Here is a 16891-nt window from a genome sequence, read left to right as displayed (position 1 = left end):
AGACTGACAGCAGCTAAGGAGCCATCAAATGTCTTTAGTTTAACAATATTCCTGATTGATTTACTATAACCTGAACATTTGAACATTTTCATTTAGAGATTAAGCCAATTAAATCCAGAAGAAATCCTTTTGAAGGATGTGTGCATGTTGGAGTTTGAGATGAGAGATTTTGTGTCATCGTAAGCCTGAATGAGGATGTTCCAACTGTAGTTTCTCTGCAAATCCCAATTTTGCTGATGTGCGCGACACATATATGTCAGACACTTCCTGTCTGATAACAGGAAGTTAAAATAATGCTGAGTAAGGCTACACCACTCATGTATAGTCATAATAAACCGATAAGAGACGTTCTGAGTGCTCAGTTATTCCATAATAAAACCCCAAGACGCTGCTCGATTCTGGTTATTAATCCATCTTTTATTGGGCTGTTTGACTGATTCAGCACATTCGGAAGGTGAACAAACGTGTTTATTTTGTCAGCTGGAACTCATAAATGTGGCCAGAAAGCTAATAAAGTTTCCCTTCTTGTGCTTATTTTTCAGGCCCAGTGGCTCCAGCAGCATGACCTCAAAACAGGAAACCGACTCAGACACCCACGACCCCCCCTCTGTCCCCCTCATCAGTCATGCCAAACACTCCGAGAAGAAAGTCATGGTCAACAGCGCCAGCCAATCCACGAGCCCCCCTCCCCGACGGGACTCTTTAGATAATGGCGGCACTCCTGGCGAGGCGTCTTCGCCCCCGCCCGCCCCCAGGCAGATCCTCAAGCGCTCCACCACGCGAAGCAGCTCGTCTTCCTTCTCCGAAAGCCTGGACCCGGCGCTGGACCCCTCATCTTTACCGCCTCCCGACCCGTGGCTGGAGAGCGGTAACGGGAGCAGCAGCAGCCTCCCCCAGTTCGGGGGCGGGGGGACGCTGTGTCGGAGAGACGGCCACTGGTTCCTGAAGCTGCTGCAGGCCGAGACGGCGCGCATGGAGGGCTGGTGCCAGCAAATGGAGCAGGAGACCAAAGACAACCAGCTTTCAGAGGAGGGTAAGGCCACGGGGTCAAAGGTCGCACCCCTTTTACGCTCTGAAGCAGAACCTCTTGCATTCTGCCCGCAGCAGCTCTCATCAGACATCCCCAGCACGGAAGGGTTGGGGCATTAATACCAGGGGGCTGCCACACACGAGCATCTCCGTAAGCCCCCAGAATTAGACAAATCTTCTCTGGAACTGATTAAACCTTCAGATTAGATTAGTCGCCCAGCATCAGCGGTGGGCGGGCACACGCCCTGGCACAAAGTGCGCAAAAGGCTGGTTTTGTAGCGCAGGGTCAGCGAGGTCGTCAGCTGCAGGACGCCAGCGAGGGAGACGCAGACAGTAACAACCATCATAGATACCAGACGTTGCAGCTTCCCCCTAAACTGAAAATATTTTCTGTCTTTTTCTTCACATAACTTCAATTCAGGGATCCCAGTTGTGTTGAGGGCAGATGTTTGTCCTAGTTTTGACACAGCGGCAGACCAGCGTGGTGGCTAACTGAAGCCTGGTGTATCTATGTGAGCTAAGATGCTTTTATAGAGGATAATGTTGTCCAATACGCAGTAATCCTCTTCATGCATCCCCGTGGAGCTGATCTGGCGGGCCGTCCCAAACCGCACCTTTAACTGTTCAGACGTTAAAGCATATTTGATGTTTCTATGTTCTCTCCTCAGTGCTGGGGAAGGTTCGCAGTGCAGTGGGAAGCGCCCAGCTCCTCATATCCCAGAAGTTCCAGCAATTTCGGGGACTGTGTGATCAAAACGTGGTGTGTATTGTGCTTCAGATGTGTTGGTGTGACAGACAACAGGAGAATTAGGCCGAAACTTAATTACAGTGTGATTATTTTTCTGCTTTAATTAAATACTGTTTGCATCACATAACTGCACTTGCAAATTTGAAGGGCACATTTAATCATAATATCCACATTTTAGTGGTGGTGGTTCAGTCTGCAGGGCACTGGGCTGAGAAGCGGAGGGTTCTCAGTTCAAGCCCCAGTTCAGACAAAATTTAGGAGATGTTGTGGTAGCAGGGGGAGGTGCCAGGACACCTGAGCACCACCAAGGTACGTTGTCTATGTCCAAATGCAGCTGAGATAGGCTCCAGCACCTCCACATGAGACCCAAAGGAATAAATCAGAAAAAAACAAGCAAGAAAAACATAAACATGTTGAAAAATGAACACTGAATTACGAATTCTTCTCTTTTGATTATTTATTTAATTTGACGTGTGCCGTGGCTCCCTCTAGTGGTATAAGTGAGAATAGCACTAGATGATCACAGCACGTCATATGTGCAGTAAAGCAACGCTCACGCGTACAGTGCTAAGAGGAACCCACTATTTAATTAGGAACCCATGACCAACAGGAGGATGATATTTTAGTTTTTCCTTGTTCCCACATCCTCTGCCGTCTCCTCCATCCTGTGTTGTTCAGAATGTGAGTGCCAATCCGAGGCCCAGTGCCCAGGACCTGGCTGGTTTCTGGGACCTGCTGCAGCTCTCCATTGAGGACATCAGTCTCAAGTTCGATGAGCTCTACCACCTCAAGTCCAACGACTGGCAGCCCGTGCCATCGGCGGCTCGCCAGTCACCCCCTGAGCGGAAGGTACTTCCCACACCTGCTGCCCAGTGCCCTGGCTGGGGTAGGAAAGCCGCCGAAACCGGCCTCTCTCCTCCCACCACCACCGCCATTTCTCCCACTCTTTTTTCTTTCTTACCTCCCCTTTCAACGCCCCTCATTCCGGTGTGGGATAAACGGAGGGCTTCCTGGCCAGTACAAAGAGGCCACAGAGATCCCTTTAGGCATGCATGGACAACTTCATGTCAAAGAGAGCTTGGCTTTGGGTCGTTTCGGCGCGAAGCCCTGATGTGCGCATGCATGTGTCACTCACTGGTGTGATTGTGGCAGTGGGGCATGGCCAGGATGTGCGTCGTGTGGCTTTTTCCTCCTCTTTCCTTTCTTGTATTTTCTGTGTCCTTGTCCCATCTCTGATCCCTCTCTGTCTGTCTGTCTGTCTGTCTGTCTGTGTCTTGGTGTTTCTAGGTGCCGTTAATGGTCTTGTTTGTGGGTTTCCACTCCTGTGATTGTGCTTTAAGTTTGGCCCTGTCATCGATTCATGTTCCCATTTTGTCTCAGAAAGTTTTCCTGAACCGTCTTTGCCTGTTTTTACCAGTCGATGTTAGCGAGATGTCTCTGTCCGCTAAAGTCCCGTCTGCCTAAGCAAACAGAGCCTCTTGACCAGGTTCCAGGTGACATTCTCTCACTCTCTTATCTGTGGCTGCCTCTCTGTCTCCCCTGTGTCATGTTTCACCACTCCAGGAGGAGGACAAGGCGACCCCTTCAGCGTCAAAAAAGCCCGGTAAGGGACGGCCGCTGCTGGGCCGCGAGAAGAGCGCCGACTCCTCGTCTACGTCTTCTTCGGCTTCAGCGGAGAAGCAGAGGCAAGAGGCTCGCAAGCGTCTGCTGGCTGCCAAAAAGGCTGCGTCCTTTCGCCAGAACTCCGCCACGGAGAGCGCAGACAGCATCGAAATCTACGTCCCCGAAGCCCAGACCCGCCTCTGAGACAGACGATGGCGGGCTGGGATCAAAAGCCCGATAAGTGTCATTGCAACACCTGGAAAAAACTCATCTGCAATGCGAATAAGCTGCTTTGAGGAGACACAGGAGGGGGTGACGGGGGAGGAGCGAGCACGTCGACGGCTGGTCCTCAGAGAACAAGAGGAAACAGCAAACTCTTAGAAATGTCCTCCTGCTGTGCAAACCCTCTGCAGATGAACCGCATCACGTCTCGTTGCTGCTGTTTATCTACGAACGCGTCATCGCCATGGCGATTATGGACTGAGAAGACTCTTGGTAGACTGTTTTGAGGATCCGCTCTGAGGAGAGAAGGCAAACACTGAAAGCACTTCTGACTCCATCCTCTTCCCAGATCATTGGCCATCTTGTAGCGTTGCACAGCGCCACCTTCTGGCCATCACACACGCGCTACACCCATAAAAACTCACGTGTGTACGTCTTCCTCATACTTATTTAATTCGTCCCTTCGTTTTGTAGGGGGAAAAATCTCTTTAGATCTGGTGATTATCAATATTTTTTCAATGATGAATTTGACATATCGGTATTTACATAGTTTTAGCAAAAACTGTGCATACCTGTACTGTAAGTGTGCGTCCTTACGATGCTCTCCTGTCAAAAAGCTGATGAGAGTCTCTACAGTTCCGTTTCTTAGTGGTTTTGAGTGGAAACACGAGGATCAGTCAAAATGCCAGTAGCTACATTTACACCTAAGAATCATTTTTCCCCTCTTGTTCTAGTCACCACTCTGGAACTGGTACTAACGGTACCTCGGTACTGTCATTCAGGACTTTTGCAAGTGCTTTTATGCCCCACGGTCATCCTCTTTAAGGGTTTTATGAGAGCGATGTAGCAGGCTAGTGCAGGCGGAATGGTAACTTTTACACTTTTGTCTCGGGATCCATTTTATTTCCCTTCATTCTCTGTTCTCATTAAACATCTTACAGGTTTTATTGGTCAAACGGGAGCATTTCTCACCACTTTTTCCTTGTTTTCCCGACATATGTTCAGCATTTTCTCCTTCTTTCACAGAAGACGGCACAAGCCAAAGATGAATTTGCTCTTTCAGAGTCACCCGTCCAGTCAGATCTGAGTTGTGTGAAATGAGAACAGGGGGAGATTGCAGCCGGAGTGTATGTGCGCGTGTTTGCAGGCTTCATGTTAGCTTCCCATGGACACAGCAATACTGGTGATTGCTTTGTGGCGGTTACAATATTTCCAGGGAAGGTCATTTTTGTCCTCTTGGGAGCAGCAGAGGAAAATATCCCGCGAATGTTAGTGTTTTAGACACTTTGGAAAGGGATCTGTGCTGGCCTTGGACTGTTTTGCATTAAGGGGGAAATTGTGTACGCCATAATTGTATTTCTCATTTGAAGGCAGTTCCCCAAACACCAGCAGGTCTGAAACTTGTCTCTTTAGTCCTGTGAGGTGATGGCTTCAGTCCCCCTGCCATGGCTCGCTGCACAAACTCTTTTTTTTGACCGTCTTCTCCCCAGTTCCAAGCAAACATAACATCCCCTTCCTCTTAGTTAGCTGCTCACCCCTCCAGCTGCAGCAGAGCCAGAAATCTGAAGGACAAACGGCAGCCATCGGCTTTTTCCGATTCAAAGAGCCGATGGCTGCCGTTCTTCCCCAGGATTTCTCCTGACGACAGGTCTTTGTTTTCTTGTTGTGGATGACTCCTAGCAAGGAAAATACCTCAGGGGTGTCAACGGCTTGTTCCTTGATTGCTGTCAATTCCCCGCATACCCCTCCCCACCCCCATAGTTAGCATTGTTAGCACTTGAGTTCCTTTTGTGTGTCTCAAACTAAAGTCGTTGGCTCGATTTGATTCCTGACTGCCAGAAGCTCAGAAAATGGGTGTCTGACAGATTAGGTGTCTCACACCTCTCTGCAAATTATTATGGAAAGTCAGCAGCAGTGACACGTTGAGGGGAATTTAGAATACAATCCCTGTCTATTTTAAAGCAGGAACACAGATTTTTTTTTAAAAAAAAGAGTTTCTATCGAATACACTGAGCATGAGAGCTGAAACTGAAGAGGGAAGTTGTAGCACCACAGACGACTGACACGGGTTTGTACAATGCCCTGAAATGTGCGTCACACACTTCTAAAGGAGAAAAGTTTGCAGGCTTGTGCGTTTTTAACAGCCTTTCTCTGCAATACACACATCCTGGGACACACCTCGGTCTATTTCCCAGCGAGGCTCACCCACGATCCAAACAGCTGCACAGTGGGAGGCAGTGTGGCCGTAAAGCCGTTGATTTAAGGGTGATAATGGTCCCCGCGTAGGCTTTTAAAAGTCTAAACGGTAACACTTCACATCCGCCGAAACAATGGTCTGTTCTGCCGCAGGTTGAATGTTTGTTTCCACCCATTTGTCTTTCTGGGAAATCTAATACCATTTAAACAAATGTAAAAGCAATCATATCTTTAATTTAGATTCATTTCCCCACTTGGATGACATATCCCATTGCTCTATTCTGGAGCTTCAGTTGCAAACCAGAGGAGGAAACACTCCCTAAAAGCTGAATTTAGTCCCTCCACTACTGTAGTTTCAAGGCCTCCTCGCCAACAAGCGCGCTCATTAGCATCCCTGCTTTGTTCCACCGAGTCAGGCATTAAAGGGGTGAAGGGGTGAGGGGCAGAATCTGTACCGTTACAGGAAATATGATCATGCAAAAAGTGTTTTGAAACAAATGCAAGGAGCGATATTTTACAATTTAAGCACATTGTTTCAATAAAGAAAAATAGGATTTCTTTATTTTATAGACTGAAAATAGTTTGTGGGGATTTATTTTAGGCATATCATCTGAGAGTGAGTAGGTGTGTTGTTTTAAAAGAAACTAAATTCTTGTCAATGTAATCTGGGTATTTAAAGTATATGTGCAATAATGAGTTAAACTGTTAATATTAGATGAGGCTAATTATCTTTGCATTCCTTCCCTGTGCTTTTTAAAGTCATTTTCTGTATATAAGGGCAAAAGCAGACTGAAAACCCTCTTTTACAGGCTGTAGAGCTACAGTATTTATACTACTATAAAGCTGTTCTAATGTATAATGAAATACATTCAATAAAGGCACAAAATACTTTCTCAAGATAATTTCGCATGGTTTTATTTTGCCTAGGGCTGTTTGCTTTTAATCGAGTGTCTCATAAAGCATCTTTAGAATATCGCGTTTTATTTAGCCTCCGGATGTGTTAAAATGATATAATTTGACTGACGTGGCGTGTGTGGCTTAAGTTTGGTAATTAGCGACATCTTTACTGCGATTCTTGAGGTCGTTAATTGCCATTTGGATCGCGCCAGGATTGAATCCGTCGCAAAGTTGGTTTAAATCTGTCAGAAACACGCCGAGGCCGCTGCAGCCGTTGACGTTTATGATTTATATAACCAGAACATTTTAGGTTCAGCGTTACGTAAACCCGCACCGCCACCGTCTCTCGCACATTAAAAAAAAATAAAAAAAAATAAACTGACTGCAGTGGTTGAAAGGAAGAAAAACGTCGCTGTTTTTGTGTCTGTGTAATCGCGTCGTGAAAAGAGCGTCGTTTGAATGACGGCCTTATATTTTGAATGAAATGGTTCTCCCGTCACTCACAGTGACACCGAGCCTGTCTGTTATCCGCCAGAGCCTCCTGATTGGCCAGCGCCGGCGAAGGAGGCTCGGCGGAGCTTCGCGATTGGCTGGCACTCGTTAAAGGGGGCGGGCTCACTCCGGCCGAGACTGTCAAGATTGGCAAAGCGCTGGCGCTGCTACGTGCAGGTAAAAAAAAAAAAGGAACAAGCTAAACAAAACAGCACCGACACTCGCGTCCCGACGGAAAGAGAGAAGCGGGCTGGAAGATGACCCGGTGCTAGAGCCCAGCGATAAAGCCCAGAGAACCGTCCATCACCTCCAATCTCCTGGAAGAAAGTAAGTGCGGTTTCGCCAACCATCGCTCGGCTCGGACACGCTTTTGTCCAGCAACTTGGACCAGCTGCGCGTTTTCGGGGGAACCATCAACAAAGAATGAAAGCGCTGAAACGCGGTGAGTCCCGTCTTTATCTCCTCCAGGTGCCCCAAAGTGTGCGTCGAAGCCCCCTCTCGGGGGTTTCCCATCGGTTTTGGATGATTTTTGTCCCCCTCCTCCCCGCGTTCCAGCGTGTTTGCGTTTAAATTTGGAGGGACGGCTAGCCGAGCTAGTTACCTCCGGAGACAAGCGTGGTGTGTCCATCTGGCCAAGTGACATGCAGGAGGCTGCTGCTGCTGCTGCCTCCTTTGTGCGATCTACAGGGCTAATTTAGCTCCTAGCCCAACGGCTCGGCTACTTTTTTTAATGCTTCTATTGTCCTAACACGACTGTATAAGATGGTGATTAATGAATGGTCGAGTAACGTTTACGGACCGTTATGATGCCGTTGTTTGACGTTCCGGGGTTATTGTAGCGAGGGCAACTTTCCGCTTTTAGCAAACAACAACAAAAAAAAAAGTTTAAATGATTCCCACAGTTTAGGAAAGGTTAGTCTGCGGATAATCCCGCGTCAATTGAGTGGGAGCATTTTAAATGTGAGTAGATGGGCAGAGATTTACCGTCTCTGGGGGAGGAGACGCTTGGTAAACAAGAAGTTTAGGAGTTCGCCTGGTCTGTTTGTGTCGCCTGTTCGCTGGGATTGCTGCCACATTTTCGATGTTTTCTTTTTGCTAATTCAACACACCATTGTTTGGATTTTTCTACTAGGTGCTTGGCCGATCCTAATTGCATTTTAAGTTTCTTTAAATTGCAGTGTGCCAAGACACAATGACAGCGTTGCTTCATAGTTGCCATCTAAATTGATGCTCTTCATACTTGAACAATGCAGCTCTGCTCTGTCAGTGATTTAAGTGCCCTGGTTAACAGTCTCATTTAGTCATTGCAATGGTAAAAAATTCTATTTGCATTTGCATGTCTGCCAACCGGCCCCTTTTCCTAATCTAACCTTGTTTAGGACTTCCCCTCCATTCCAGGAATGCAGAATTCAAAAGATTTTTCAACTGCTCCAGCAGTCTTGAGCCGGAGTGGCATGAGGCGAAAACGGCCTCCTTCACACAGTCAATAGGTTCCTGAGCCAGTAGCTACTGTGATGTTGATATGCACACAATCTTCTTTGTGAAGACAGGCGCTGCCCCAGGGGTCAGGTTTCACCCAACCCCAGAGAAAGACATTTACTGCATTCTACGGCCCACCCCTGGGATCAGGCATGCTCCATTTTGAGGGTAGAGTCCCTCCAGTGGCCATCAGGACTGACACAGACCCCACAGCAGAGTTCAGGCCACCGAGCCTGTGTTTGAATATCAGTGGCCAGTGAGACTTTTAACAGTCCTTCACTACTCGTCAGCTCATTCATAGTTTTCTGAGCGTATTATATTTGATTGGAGCAATGCAGGCAATTTCTTGCGCAAAAAAATAATAATCAGATTTTAATCAAGAAACCAAATTTGCTTTGGCTGACAGCCCTCGTCTGCCCTCTTTTTCTCAGCCCTGGAAGATGAGCAACGCCCGGAGCAGGGCCACTCCTCGGCTCTGTCGGACAGCGACGACGGCTCCCCGCTCGACCTGTCGGGCAGAGGGCTCTTTGGGAAGCGCCGTCGCCGTGGCAACCTGCCCAAGGAGGCAGTGCAGATCCTGCGGAGCTGGCTGTATGAGCACCGCTTCAACGCCTACCCGTCAGAGCAGGAGAAGCTGAGTCTGTCGCGTCGGACCAACCTCTCCGTGCTGCAGGTGAGTCGACATCAACGTGAATCCAGTTTAAAGTGGATGTAAATGCTTTTTGGAGAAAAAACATATAACCTTCAGTATGAGTACCCCATTTTACTTGTCTAAGGCACAGAACACTGAAAAATCCAGTTTGAGACGTCACTGTTCCGTTTATTTCGGGTATTCCATCTCAAATAGACGGCAGCAGACGCTCTTGCTGTGTTCTGTTCAGCAGAACAGTTAGCTGCTTGTTTCTTCCACCCGGTTTATTTAAGCTCATGTTCATTATTGCCAGCTGTCTGGAGTCTGCTGTTCTGGCGTGTGTAGGACTTCGCCACTAGAGGGCGCGCTCGTGATTATCATTTGGTTCTATTGACCCTGTTGGCTTTCAGAAGCTCGAGTGAGATTTTCCCTCTTTCCACCAGATCTGTAATTGGTTCATCAACGCACGGCGCCGACTGCTGCCCGACCTGCTTCGCAAAGATGGAAAAGATCCCACGAAGTTCACAATCTCCCGCAAAGTCGGCACTAAAAATGAAGGAAATTCAGCCAACGGCGCAGGAGCCAGCTCTCCAGAACACAGCGTGTCCCAACAACGACCGTCCGTCATCCGGTCGACCCCCACGCTGGACCTCAGTCTTCTTGGGAACACCGCCACAGCTATCCTGACCGGAGCGTGTTACCCCAGCAAGGAGGGTTCCGTTCAGGCGCTGTTGAAGCTGGACACTCAGAGTCTCTTGAGGGAGGCCGAGGAACAGAGCGCCCGTCTCGCCAGTACGAGTGCGGCAAGCCCCACCAGCGGCCTCTTCAACACCCCTCCCCCGACCCCCCCAGAGCTCTTCCCCACCCAGGACTTCAGTGATTTGAGACTTCTGGTTGATGCGGCCCTGCAGAGGGCAGCGGAGCAGGAGAACCTGAAGAGGCTCCAGGAGAGTCAGAACCAGTCTACAGGGGAATCAACGACTCCGCTCATGGACACACAGAGCAAACCTCACTGTAGCGACACGGGGCCCACGCCACCCCCAGAGGACAGCCCGAAAGTCCTGGATACTTCCAAGGCGAAGAGCCTGTCTGTGAAGACCATACCTGTCCAGGTACCCATCGTGAATTCCTCAAAACCTCAGGTTCCCCTGTCCCTGGCGGTCTCTGTCCCAGCCCCTGTTTTGGTCTCAACGTCGAGGCTCTCCCCAGTCTCGAATAAAAAGGTCATCTGGACCCCCGTAGAGAAGGACACCGTCAGAGATTCCAGCCCAAACCAGCCTTGCGTCCTCTCAGCCCATCTGCCGACCTTTGTGCCGGTGTCTTCCGCAGTTTTGGGGCAGCCGAATTCCCAGAAGGCCGCCACTCCGACACCACCAGATGCGTTCGGTGCGTCGGTGCCCGTCCCTGCTCCGTCCGCAACCACAAGCGCAGACCCCGGCTGTCCTCCACGCCAGGGTTCGTCACACAGCCCCGCCCCTAACACAACCGCCGCCCCTCAGACCAACACTGCCTACGCCCCTACCAGAGGAGTTCCATTTTACTTGCCACTGCACCAGTCTGCCGCACCCACCACGGCCCCATTTCCGCTCTCTGTCCACACCCCGGACATGGCGTCTTCCCAGGGTCCCGCCGCCGTCCCTGCTTCCTCGCCCTCTGGCCTGCCTCCTCCTCTTCATTCTTCCTCTGCAGCCATCAGCAGCAGCAGCAGCAGCGGGGCACAGAGGAGTTCTGCATTGGTGCCCAGTATTTGGAGCATGGTCCACGCTGACACCAGGCAGCCCAGCTCTCTCCAGGTGGCAAAGACCCCCATCGCTACCGTGTGGGGCCCACAGTACAGCCAGTACACGGTCAGCGAAACGGTCAACTGAAGCCGCCTGTTTTTAACAGCTGCTCGGACACTGTACATAGAATTCCCGTTCCCCCTCACAACCCCATGAGCTGGGACAAACCGACTTTGCTGTTTCAAGCAACCTTTTTAATATTAAAAGTGTTCGTTGTTGAGAAAACATTCCTCGCTGTATAAAGGATTTGATGACGGTTTCCCTAATACCTTCCCACGCTGCGACTGATGATGGGATGGGAGAATATCCCCGGAGTCGCTGGGTGTCATCACGAGCACCAGCAGTAAGCCTCTTCCTAACAGTGCGGACTTTATTGAATGTATCAAAAAGCTGTGATCCAGGCTGCCGTCATCCACGACACCAGTTGTTCCTGCCTGCATCAGCTTCATAGATTCCTCTAGTTGTGCAATTTTTTTTTTGTCAATATTTAAAGTCTTTGAGTACATCATGTATTTTTCTTTGGGGATGAGCAGAAGGGACACGGTGCTGCGGCGCGCCTCGATGCGTCGATCTCTGAAGCGTCTCCAACCCTCCTCACACGTCGCGTTACCTTCCCTCTCTCCCGTTCTCTTGGCTTTGCCTGAGATTGCGATGTGCGACCTAGAGCGGCGGCGTGCGGTTTTCATTGATTGTTGCGAGCGGTGGGGGGCTTGTGTGCAGCAGAGGTCACGGATCTGTTGCAGAAATCAATCTGAGCGGTGAGGTGAGCAGCTCAGAGACCCATCAGAGCTCCTGACCTGTAAGGCAAGACTGGCTGAGAGACCTCGCCTCATCTCAACGCTCCAGATGTTGAAACGGGCCCGCTCGCTGCGTTTCAGCGACCACTGTCAGGACTCGGAGTAGATCGCTTCGTTCTTCCCAGCCGGGTGAAAACGGGAGCGTTTTTTTTGTTTTTGTTTTTTTTTTTCTCGGCAACATTATTTTCAGTTGTGTTTAGAATTGTTTTCTCTAGAATTTTGGATTCGAGCTGTAGTTTCCATGAAACTGTGAACATAAACCAGACAATATGGCTCAGATTACCAGCAGCAGAAAGTCATCTTAGCCGTTCATTTTTCTGAGCTTTACCTTCACTCAAACCGTCAGTGATTGGGAACACTGACACCCCCCTCACCCCCACGAAAGCTTCAGTCCTGTGCAGATAAATGTGCAAATATACCTCAATTTACACAGGTCACACCAGGCTTGGGTTATACATAGAATACTAAGTATTACAGTAATAGTTTTTTATTGTTCTAGCACCTCATCAGATGTACTGGAAGTGGTTGGCTGCAGATCAGAGGTTTTCCTTTTATATATACAAATATAGTTGGGTTTATGTGTTCTTTTTAGGCGCGCAGTGGTGCACCAGTCGAAATGATGATTGTAAATATTTTTGATTTTTTTTGTTTTGTTTTGTTTTGTTAGCATGACCCTTCTCTTAAAATCGTAGTTTCTATCCAGCCAAATACACTCAACAAGTTGATGGTGGGAATCTTGTTTGACTGGTACCAGTGTAACCCGGCTGCTGTGCCTTAAACTACAGCTGAGGGAGTTTGTCCCTTTTTTTTATACGAAAACTTCAATAGTCTGTGCAATATATGCCTTAATGTTAAAATGTGTTTGTTTTTGTATAAACATTTCAAAGAAATAAAAGTTCAGTTTTTTCATAAAGTGCTCTTCAGATTCTTCCTCAGCCTGTATCAGTGTTTTGTTCATGACACTTTTGATGCTGCTGTTGTAACAAAAAGGGACCAAAAAGTGCACAAATATACATTTATTTGCCTGAGCAACTTCATGACATGAGAATCCAAAACCAGACACACGACCAGATATATGAAAGCTAATTTCAGATTCAGAGAGCTTTGACGCACCACGTATGGACAATGAGACGCGAGCTAATAAGAGTAAGGCTAATTATCAGAAACCTCAGCGGGTCGGTTGTGACGCTCGCTGCATCTCAAATGTCCAATCGGGCTTCCTGTGGTGATCAACAAAGGTCAAGAAAAGGTCACGCACCTCCCTTTGGAAAAGATGCCTGACGAATTATAATAAATTTCAAAGATGATGGAGGATAACATAATAATGATAAAGGCTGTTTGTAAAAAAAAAAAAAAGAAATCAAAACTGCTGTTTACATTTCGTCTTGAAACACCTGAGGAGGGCGGAGCTAAAGGAACTGATGGTGTTGTAGAAAGTGTTCAGGGTGGAGGAGGACCCTCCCGCTACTCGTCATCCTTGTCTTTGGCGCCGTGTTTGAGGATGCGGGTGAACTCTGCGTAGTTGAAGTTGCCCTTCTTGTCGATGGGCGCCTCACGGAACAGCTCGTCCACCTCCTCGTCCGTGAAGCGGTCGCCCATGGTGGTCAGCAGCTCCCTCAGGTGGTCCTCGTGGATCACCCCTAGGGCGCAGGAGATAGCGTAAAGACGGAGCTCAAACGACCGGGAGAGTGCCTCCACGCGCCCCCCCCCCCGACTCACCGGAGCCCTCCTCGTCAAAACAGGCGAAGGCGTTGCGGATGACGTCCTCGGGGTCGGTGCCGTTGAGCCTCTCTCCGAACATGGTGAGGAACATGGTGAAGTTGATGGGCCCGGGCGCCTCTGCCATCATTCCCTCCAGGTACTCATCAGAAGGGTTCTTACCTGAGGACAGAACCCAGGTTTGCTGTAAAACTCTGGCCAACATGTGTGCCGACAAGAAATAAGATCTGCATCGTGTCTGAGACGGACTCCCAGGTCCGATGCTTCTGTGCACCTACCCAGCGAGGCCAGCATGTCGTGCAGATCCTCCTTGTCGATGAAGCCGTCCCTGTTCTGGTCGATCATGTTGAACGCCTCTTTGAACTCCTGGATCTGAGACTGGTCGAACATGGCGAAGACATTGGAGGTGGCCCTCTGGGGGCGCTTCTTGGTGGTCTTGCCCTTGGCGCGCTTGCTGGACATGGTGGCGGCTGGATCTGGACCTGCGTGCACGCACGTGACAGTCACATGACCGTTACGATCCCTGCCCCAGACCTCCTCAGTCTGTCTCGATGGCAGGTGAGGTGAAAGCCCCGCCCCCCCGCTCTCCTGCCTAACGCAGGCAGCTCCATGTTTAGAGCCATCACTCACGCTCAGGCCTCTGAGGATCTGTCACGCTGCGTCTCCCCAGCGGGCACCAGCAGGTGACGACGGCGGATCATTCACGTATGAGATGTGACATCGTGCCCTTCGAGGCGCTGAGCTGACGTAAATGCTCGGCCACAGGAGACACGACAAGCCCATTAATCCTGCCGCGTTTCACCAGGAGCTACAGGAGCGTGAGGATTCTCTTGAATGATGGAGACGAAGCACCTCTTTTTTTAAAAAGACGAAATTTCTCAATGGGGCCTTGTTAAAATATGGAATAAACATGGCTTTATAATGAGGGCAGGCTTGAGTTGTCACATGACATTATTTTCCTTTCATGCCAAATTCTTCTATCTATCTTCTTTTGTTTGTGGTCCTGTCACGCTCCTGAGAAATGGCGGAACGCTTCAGCTTCTCGCCGCTGTTGCTCCTGTCTGAGGTTTGATGGAGGCCGTTTCCATTTATGAGCGCAGTTGTTTGAGCTGCAGGTGTGGAACAGCAACTTTTCTAATAGCTGTAATATGGAGGCTTTGCTGTGAACTGCCCCTGGAATTTCGCCCTCTCGTCTGGAGCAGGCCCAATCAACCCAGCAACGAGCCACATTCTTCTTCTTCTGTGATTTCACCATTTTACGTGCCTGAGGAGGAATCATTCCAGTGGAAGCTTCAACAGCTCTGGCTGAAGCAGCATGGGGGTTTGACTGACGTGCATTTGCTCCACTCTTCTCCGCTCTTCTATGGACGCTTTAATCCACCCAGATGATGACAAAGCTCCTCTGTTCCCTCATCGAGCCAGCACACACACACACACACACACACACAGACGCGATGATATCACCACTCGGGCTTTCATCCCCTCGTCCTACCTCCAGGTCATGTGGGTCACCAAAGACTGACCGACAGGAATCCCAAAAACAAACACGGAGGGGAGTGGAAGTCCAGCGCTCCTTGTCTACGGCAGCACATCAGAGGTGTGTGTGTCTGACCAGTCGCAGGTACAACGTCAAGAGTTGCGCACTTTTATAATGCATGTACAAACTGGTGTATTATCAGTTGGTCTGTCCTCACCTGGATCAACAGATCTGATAACTTTACACCTTTGACAGCTCCAGACTAGACCCGTGACCCCAGGAGTTGCCCCCCACCCCCCACTTAACCCCCCCTTTTTTATGCCGTCCCGCTGTAAGAACCGTTTTCTTACCTCGGCTTCAGGCAGAAATATTTGTCCCTCAGACTCCCCTTTGTCTGGTTCCAACACAGCAATACGAAAGGGAAGCAGGCAGTCCTACTGGAAAGTTTGTTTAAAGAACCCCAATCCTGGTGGGCCCCTCCCACTCCCACCCCAGCCAATAGGGAATCCGCCCTGTCCCGTACAAAGACATCCCAGGCCAGGCCATTTGTCCATACAAGGCAAAAGAATGCGCAGCGCCGCAGCCTGCTGCTGCCTGCGACGCTGCTCAGGATGTTTGTGAAAAAGGCAGAAATGACAGGAACTACGAGGAGGCTGCCTTATTTAGAGAAAAGGGCCTAAACATTCAGAGGTGGTTCCCTGCAGAGGAGAGAGGAGAGAGCTGAGCAGATGCAGAGCAGGTTCAAAAGTCCTGTGTTTCTGGGGCGAGACTATGGATTTCCTTAAATAGGCAGCTCGGCTGGACATCAGCAGGGCTCCGAACACACAAGGAACACCTGAAACATGTCATGGGGGCAACATCTGTCCTGTGTTCCCTCATCTCTTGATGCCTCATCTAAAATAACTCTTTAGAGGTTTTAATCCAAGAGCCTGTGGTTGTATTTAGGGTGAGAGCATTTTCTCCACACCTCTGCAGACACGCATCACACCTTTATGTTCCAGGTTTTCATGGTGTGTTCTGCAGATGTTTCTGGTTCAGCCTCGTTCTTTATATCACATCTGTTTCATGCCAGAATATTCCGTACTATTGCATCACAGCTGAGGGGTGTGGTTTTTTTAGGTGATTTGAAACATTGTGCATTGTAAAGGGTCGTTTTTCATTACGTCAGTGGTAAATTTCTGTGTTGTAATTACTTAAATAACCAGTGTTTCAATTGTTTGTTCCTCTTTAATTTCATCCATTTCAGATTTGGAAAAGCCTTTTGGATAAGATTCAAAACTTATCTAAGTCCAGTTGCTTACTGAGATCATGCTTTGTGTAACCATGACCTGGATGAATAACAACCCACATTGACATTATTTCTTCCTCTAGTCTTTAGTTTAGTGTAGGGGTTCTATGGATTGTTTGGTTTGCATCCTCCACCTTTTCTATTATATCAGGTTGTTTCAGAGTGTAATTATTTCAAAATAATGTGTATTTTTGCATCAGCAAGTAGAATATTTGTATTGTGTAAACAGTAATCTAGTGCTGGTAGTATTGTCTGCCTTTTGGATATTAACTTGGGTAACAAGGACCACAATGACAATGCATGGAAATATATAAGAAAAATTCCAATTATTAGTTATTTAAAGCAACGCAGTGCAGACGGATTTAATTATATATATGACTGAGAACCTTCACAGACAATTATATATGGAACTGAAATTACAACTGCTCAATGCAGAAAGTCTCGTCGACTCTTATGACGCTGCACAGTGATGCCCTCTGCTGGGCTTCTGTAGGTACTGCTTTATACACATGTTAACTAGTTAATGATAACTA

At 48.7% G+C, this 16891-nt stretch overlaps 3 protein-coding genes across 4 annotated transcripts in view; 2 read left to right on the top strand and 1 right to left on the bottom strand.

Annotated features, from left to right (window-relative positions):
* The window catches only part of dlgap4b (discs, large (Drosophila) homolog-associated protein 4b), a 51000-nt gene extending 44313 nt beyond the window's left edge, over nt 1–6687 (top strand). Inside the window, exons 13-16 of the mRNA XM_029826872.1 lie at nt 543–1033; nt 1698–1789; nt 2456–2626; nt 3341–6687. Of these exons, the coding sequence (XP_029682732.1) occupies nt 543–1033; nt 1698–1789; nt 2456–2626; nt 3341–3583 (997 nt within the window). The 3' untranslated portion in view covers nt 3584–6687. The remainder of the gene's footprint in view (nt 1–542; nt 1034–1697; nt 1790–2455; nt 2627–3340) is intronic.
* A 641-nt stretch (nt 6688–7328) lies between these two features.
* Nucleotides 7329–12787, top strand: tgif2 (TGFB-induced factor homeobox 2). The gene is made up of 3 exons (XM_011619226.2): nt 7329–7628; nt 9097–9338; nt 9740–12787. The coding sequence occupies exons 1-3, from the start codon at nt 7610–7612 to the stop codon at nt 11162–11164; spliced, it is 1686 nt and encodes a 561-aa protein (XP_011617528.2). The 5' UTR covers nt 7329–7609; the 3' UTR covers nt 11165–12787.
* An 88-nt stretch (nt 12788–12875) lies between these two features.
* On the bottom strand, nt 12876–15574 carry myl9b (myosin, light chain 9b, regulatory). Of its 2 annotated transcripts, XM_003977965.3 has the most exons (4): nt 15421–15574; nt 13872–14075; nt 13594–13755; nt 13339–13514 (listed from the first exon to the last, which is right to left on the bottom strand). In XM_003977965.3, exons 2-4 carry the CDS (start codon nt 14053–14055, stop codon nt 13339–13341), a joined length of 522 nt encoding a protein of 173 aa, XP_003978014.1. In that variant the 5' UTR covers nt 14056–14075; nt 15421–15574. The 2 variants fall into 2 exon arrangements, with proteins under 2 accessions (XP_029683389.1, XP_003978014.1); XM_029827529.1 differs by lacking the exon at nt 15421–15574 and having other exon boundaries at nt 12876–13514; nt 13872–14055.
* Nucleotides 15575–16891: the final 1317 nt, after the last annotated feature.

This window comes from Takifugu rubripes, chromosome 19 (genome assembly GCF_901000725.2).
Source record: "Takifugu rubripes chromosome 19, fTakRub1.2, whole genome shotgun sequence".
Taxonomy (NCBI): domain Eukaryota; kingdom Metazoa; phylum Chordata; class Actinopteri; order Tetraodontiformes; family Tetraodontidae; genus Takifugu; species Takifugu rubripes.
This window is presented reverse-complemented; position numbering and strand designations above follow the sequence as displayed.